This window comes from Microtus ochrogaster, unplaced genomic scaffold (genome assembly GCF_000317375.1).
Source record: "Microtus ochrogaster isolate Prairie Vole_2 unplaced genomic scaffold, MicOch1.0 UNK86, whole genome shotgun sequence".
Classification (NCBI taxonomy): domain Eukaryota; kingdom Metazoa; phylum Chordata; class Mammalia; order Rodentia; family Cricetidae; genus Microtus; species Microtus ochrogaster.
Window position 1 is genome coordinate 1174590 of NW_004949184.1, and position 6629 is coordinate 1181218.

Below are 6629 nucleotides of genomic sequence, written 5' to 3' on the forward strand. Positions count from 1 at the left end.
TGTAATGAAACATTATAGAATTCTTTTTTAAAGATTTGAAAGCTAGTTAAACATCTCTCTATGGGACCAGTTATTCAGAGAACTACTACTAAGTAAGATACTATGGCAATCCAGATTTGACTCAAGGCTATGGGATAATGCTCTTGCACACTGTAAAGATTTATCACTTATTGGTTTAATAAAACACTGACTGGTCAGTAGTTAGGCAGGAAGTATAGGTGGGGCAACCAGACTAGGAGAATTTTGGGAAAAGGGAAAACAGAGAGACAGTCACCAGCTAGATGCAGAGGAAGCAAGATGAGAATGTCTTACTGAGAAAAGGTAACAAGCCACAAGGTTAAACATATACAAGAATTATGGGATAACTTAAGTTGTAAGACATAGTTAATAATAAGCTTGAGCTAATAAGCCAAACAGTTTATCATCAGTATATAAGCCTCTGTGTTTCTTTGAGACTGAATGGCTGCAGGTCCGGGTACAACCGAAACTTTTGCCTACAACTCAAGATTCCTGTATAAAGACCAGGGGTTTATGTTCATGTGTGCACCTGTGTGGAGGATAGGTCAACATCAGGTAACTTGCTCTATTACCCTCTACCTTATGTTTTCTGTGTATGGGTGTTTTGCTTATATGCATGTCTGCGCTACCTGTACCTGGTGCCTGTGGAGGCCAGAAGAGGGTATAGGATTCCCTGGGAATGGATTTAAAAGCAGTTGTAAGTAAGCTACCGTATAGGTGCTGCAAATTGAATCCAGATCCTCTGGAGCAGAAGCCAATGCTCTTAACTGCTGATTAAGTTCTCCAGTAGCCTATATTATATTTCTAAAACAAGGTCATCACTCAATGAATGCCAGCAAGCTCTGAGTATCTGCATGCCCCCACCTTCCAGCACTATAGTTATAAGCACAAGCCACTATACCTGCCTTTTTATTTGAGTGCTGGGAATCTGATCTCATGTCCTCACTCTTGTATTGAGCTATCTTCCCATCCCAGGATTCTTAGGGGGCACAAATCTTATAAAAAATGGAATAATTTTACCTGACAGATGACATAGGACACCGTATCTCCAGCTTTCACCTTCCGGCCTCCTTGAGAATTTATCCATAGGGCAACATGCACATGAGGTAGACTTTTTTTATCAGGGTAATCCTGGGGATCCTTTGTCAATGCCTAAAAGGCAAAAAAAAAAGAGGAACAATAATCTCGCCAAATTTTAAAATAAAACTATATATATATATACACACACACATATTTTTGCCAGAATCATATATGTATAACATGAAAATGACAATGTATGCAGAAAACATGGTTTCCTTTTCTGTCAGTAAGTGGCATAATCACATACAAGCCTAAGAAAAAGAAATGTAAGTTTATAAACTATGCCACATAATATTTGAATATTTAAAATAATCAAGACTCTAGTTCCATTGTTCTCTGAAGCCTTAGAGTTTCTCCTCATGTTTGCAGTTTTCTCATTTGATTAGTTGGGATCCGAATATAACAGCTACTCTGACTTAATGATCTGTTTCTCAAAGCCTTCTCTAACAAAATAGACCTCCAAAGCAATACAGCAGCACTGAATTTACTTTGAATGTCAACTTGAGCTCTGCAGAGTACAATGAGTTTGTAACAGAAAGTGGCAAAACAAGATCAACAACAGCACCAGTCGGGAGAAAAATTATTTTCTAACAATACTATTTGAATGATACAGAAGAAAAGCTTGGTAAAAAATGTTCATGCCTTATAAATATGAATCTAACAGTAACACGAAATTGTACTAACACTCAGCATATTACTTTCCATCACCATAGTAAGGTATTTTCATTTGAGAATATTCTTGACTAAGCAGTAAAAACTAGTAAATCTGAGGGTGTGGTCTCCCTTTATCACCCAGGTTAAAATGGAACTCACTGTGTAGAGCAGGTTGGCTATACAATTGAGGTAATCATACTGCCTCATAGCCATCATATCTAGCAAAGTTAGCAATGTCTAAAGCTTTTAAACTGTGAGAATAAGTCTACTGTTTTAATGATTAAACACAAAGAATACATACAGCATATATGAAGAATGACGGTTACTATAGGAAAATTATTTGTGCAAATATTACAAGCTAAACTAACTGCTGTTTACATAGAACGCAATTCTTACTTGAAAGAATGGTAGGAAAACTATAGTTATTTTGACATATGGATCTAGCAGTTTCTCAAAAAATAAAACCTGCTAGTTCAAGGGGGAAAAAAAAATCAGACAATAGATATCATCAGTGACAGAATTCAACCTTTCAAGTGCAATTCAAACTTTACAAAATATGTTTCCACTTCTGGAAGTCTGACAGCTTCCCAATACTTAAATACATTTCTAATAAAGTTGGAGTATTTTAACGTGTGCTTTGATAGTATACTTGAAATACATCCATTGTAATATCTGCATAATTCGGGGAATAAATCAACAAATAATCTACAATGTCATACATAGATAAACTAGCCACTCAAGGTTCAATACAGGAGTGAATAAGATAAAAATATATGATACATATGTATGAAAATAACATATAGCACATTTTTACAATGACTATACACTAACAAAAATAAGAAAAAAACTCAAAGTACAATGCAGAGTAGAAAATTTTAAAGTAAAAGAAAAAGATTGTTGGTATAGTCTTAGATTTCATATTACAAATAACTTCAACAATGTACAAAGATTAAAGATTACTAGGAAGACAACTAACCTTTCTCATATGAATGAATTGGTGACTATAAATAGACACAGACTTCTATGCTATATTTATCAGAATTTACTATGCTTGTATTAACACAACAAAAATATAAAAAACATAGGGTCACACTATGTAGCCTTGGCTGGCTTCAAGCTCAGTAAACAGAAAAGGATGGCTTTGAACTCAAAAATCAGCCTGCCTTTGCCTCCGAAGTGCTGGGATTAAAAATATGCACTACATAGCCAAAATATACCCTTCTTTATAAATACAAACACAAGGGCTAGGGAGATAGTTATATCATTAAATAGTTTAACCACTGTTAAGAAAAACAAACAACAAAGCAGCCAGCTTAGTTACTAATAAATATCAGGTATTAACAATGGAGATGCAGAGACAAGTAGCTACCTGGGGCTCCCAGGTCAGCCAGCCAGCCAAATCCACTCAGTAAGTTATAAGTCAGTGACAGACAAACCTGTCTCAAAAAGCAAAGCAGGGGCTAGGAGATATAACTCTTGCTGTGTAAACAGGAGGATTTAAATTTGATCCACAGAACTCAAGAAAAGTGGTTGGGTATGACTTGCCCTTGCAATCTCAGTACTGGAGAGGTGAAGACAGGAGGATCCCTGGAGCTTTCCATGAAGCTAGCCTGCTCTACCTAGCAAATTCTAGGTAGTTAGAGACTATTTCAAAGAAAGAAAATCATGCATGAAAACACACACACACACACACACACACATTGCACTATTCACAGTGAAGAGCTTTTTTAACATTAAAGACATGATGGTCAAAGTATAGAAAACAAAAAATTGACCCAAGTATGAACGTAAGTTCTAGAAAATATTCTTTTGAAAAATCAAATGAAAACACACTGTGAAAGTGGTAGCAAAGTTTTATTTTAAAAAATCATCACCGTTACAAAGAAACTGTGATGAAAATAGCATCAAGATTTTATTATTTATTAACAAGCACCAACTTTTCACAAAACAATTTTCCTAGACCCATTCATATAGTCATCTTTGATACAAATGCTTTATTTCAAGGAAAATACAATAAGAAAGTAATCCATCTAAAATCAAAATGACAAGTGAACATAGATGTTCAATGGAATTATTTATACTAGAAAAGAAAACTTAATAATCAAAAAGAAAAATAAACATGTCAGAAAAACAGATGATTAATATATTGACAATCCTAGGGCCTTACATAAATTATTTTCCAGTAATATGAAAATATTATATGAGATTTTTCAGGTAATACAGATACACAGAAGCAAGGCAGGATGGCACTTATCTGCAATCCTGGCACCCTGAGGGAGATGGGAAGATCAGAGGTTCAAGGCCAGCCTCAAGTCTATATAAAGTTTAAACTAGCCTGAGCTACATAAAGTACCTTGCTCTGTCTCAAAAAAATATAAAAATGGATTTCAAAACAATAAAGTAATTCTAACAATATAAAATATGTTTTCAAGTGTATGGACATGTGAAAAATGACAATCTTTAACAAAGACGTAGTATAAATGAGTTTTCATTATAAAATTTCTCCTTAAAGTCATCAACAGATCCTTTAATTTTTTTGTTGGAGTTTTGACAAAGAAATCTATCAGAAAGTGGTTAAACACTTTTGGGTATAGAACCAAAGGATGCTCAATTGTGATACAAGTACATGTGTTCAACTATGTTCATAGCAGCATTGTTTGTCATAGCCAGAACCTGGAAACCACCTAAATGCCCCTCGATTGAAGAATGGATAAGGAAAATGTGGTACATTTACACAATGGAGTACTACACAGACAGGAAAAGAAGTAATAACATATTGAAAGTTGTGGGCAAATGGATGGATCTAGAAAACATCATATTGAGTGAGGTAACCCAGACCCAGAAAGACAAATATCATATGCACTCACTCATAAGTAGATTTTAGACATAAAGCAAAGAAAAAGCAGCCTACAATTCACAATCCCGGAGAATAATGAGGATCCTAAGAGAGACAAACATGGATCTAATCTACACGGGAAGTTGAAAAAGACAAGATCCTCTGAGTAAATTGGGATCATGGGGACCATGGGAGAGGGTAGAAGGGAAGGAGAGAGGGAAGTGGAGAAAAATATATCCCTCAATAAAAACAATAAAAAATTAAAAAATAAAAAAGTAGGTAAAGTGATTATTTGAAAATCAACTTCTCATTATGTAAGGATACTTGTTTTTAAGAGGAAGAAAAATCTATTAACTTACTGGTAATCTTCCTTATTGCACACTACTTTGGAAATTACGATTTTGCTTCTCAAATTAACTAAGAAAAATATCCATACCCATGATGTGACGTGGTTTTGTTTTAAGATGTACTTGTGCTTCAGACATACAGAATAGGTTATTACTATAATTAACTCTGTACTCAGAAGACTTTTGATTACACATACACATTTGGGGGTGGAAGCAGAAGAGAAGGAAGGAGACAGGGACGATGAGGAATGGGGAAGAAAGAATGAATGAGAATAGAAGAAGGAATATGAATGAACAGAGCTATCTGTCAAACAACTATTACTTTGGAGGAGTATGCAAACTGAAGCATTCTCTAGGCCCTTACACATAAGTAAATCATCCCAACAATGTCTGGAATTAAAAAGGAAGTCTCATCTATAGCAGATATGGTAGGACCTGTGGCTGGAAGAGTTATGCTAATGTTCAATCTGTGAGCCAATTGTTAAGCAGCAGTCACCACCAGCCAAAATTTATTTAAATTGAAAGGATGAGGTGGTTCTTCAACTATCTGAAGGAGGAGAAAAACATATGACAGCAGCTGGGCTCAGCAATAAATGCTACATTTACCTTGTTAATTTCAAACTGGCTCACTGGGACACTGCCATTTAGCACATTTTCTCCAATTTCAATTAACCTCTTCAGAATGTTTTCCACAATGGTGTCCCGGCTTTGATCAGAAAGAATCTGCCCAATGACAAAACTGTATAGAGAAAGAGAAATATGAGTTTTAATATCATGCATGCATGAACAAATAAAAGAGACATGTTCTGAGATTGGTATGTGGACAAGACCTAAGAGCTAACATGAGGATTAGTGTCTAGAAGGCAGTTTAGATTTTATGTTCATGAGTGTTTTGCTGGCATACATGTCTGTACATGAAATGTGTGCCTGATATCGGCAGAGGTCAGAAGAAGGTATAAGATTCCCTGAAACTAGAGTTATGGACGGTTGGTTCTGAAAATCAAACCAAGGTCCTCGGCAAGAACAATAAAGGCTCTTATCCACAAAGCCACCTCCCCAGCCCCCACTGAATTACTTTATTTTTAAATATAAAATCTACCAAAAATTTACTAGCCTTAGAATTCCCTTTTACATATAGTTCAGTAATTTACGTGGCAGCTTTATGCACTATACAATACAGAAAAGTGTGCCATCACATTTTATGTAATTATAACATCCAGAAGCAATTATATTCTAACCATAAGTTAAAATTTATCTTTATTAATAAAGCAACAGATAGCATCTTTGGTATCAAGATACCATCTCCACCTAAGACAACTATTTAGCTAGGTAAGACGGAATATAAACTTCTTAAAATAAACTTTTAAAAAAATCTAAGGGGCTAGAAAATTGGCTTAGGAGTTAACAGTACTTGTTCTTACAGATGATACAGGTTTAATTTTCAGTGTCAACATGACAGCTCACAACTCTACTCCCTGGGGATCCAATGTCCTCTTCTGACAACAATGGGCACCCAGCATTAACATGGTGCATAGACAAACATGCTCAAAATTCTTCACAGACCTTGAGAGGACAATAATCAACTTTATATGGAAAAACAAAAAACAAAAAACCCAGGATAGCCAAAACAATCCTATACAATAAAGGATTGTCTGGAGGCATTACCATCCCTGACTTCAAACTCTATTACAGAG

The 6629-nt window shown here is 35.2% G+C and overlaps 1 protein-coding gene across 1 annotated transcript in view; it reads right to left on the minus strand.

Annotated features, from left to right (window-relative positions):
- Pola1 (DNA polymerase alpha 1, catalytic subunit) overlaps nucleotides 1-6629 on the minus strand; it is a 318206-nt gene that overhangs the window by 180765 nt on the left and 130812 nt on the right. The window contains exons 30-31 of the mRNA XM_005370712.3: nucleotides 5542-5674; nucleotides 1039-1170 (exon numbers count right to left, since the gene is read on the minus strand). Of these exons, the coding sequence (XP_005370769.1) occupies nucleotides 1039-1170; nucleotides 5542-5674 (265 nt within the window). The remainder of the gene's footprint in view (nucleotides 1-1038; nucleotides 1171-5541; nucleotides 5675-6629) is intronic.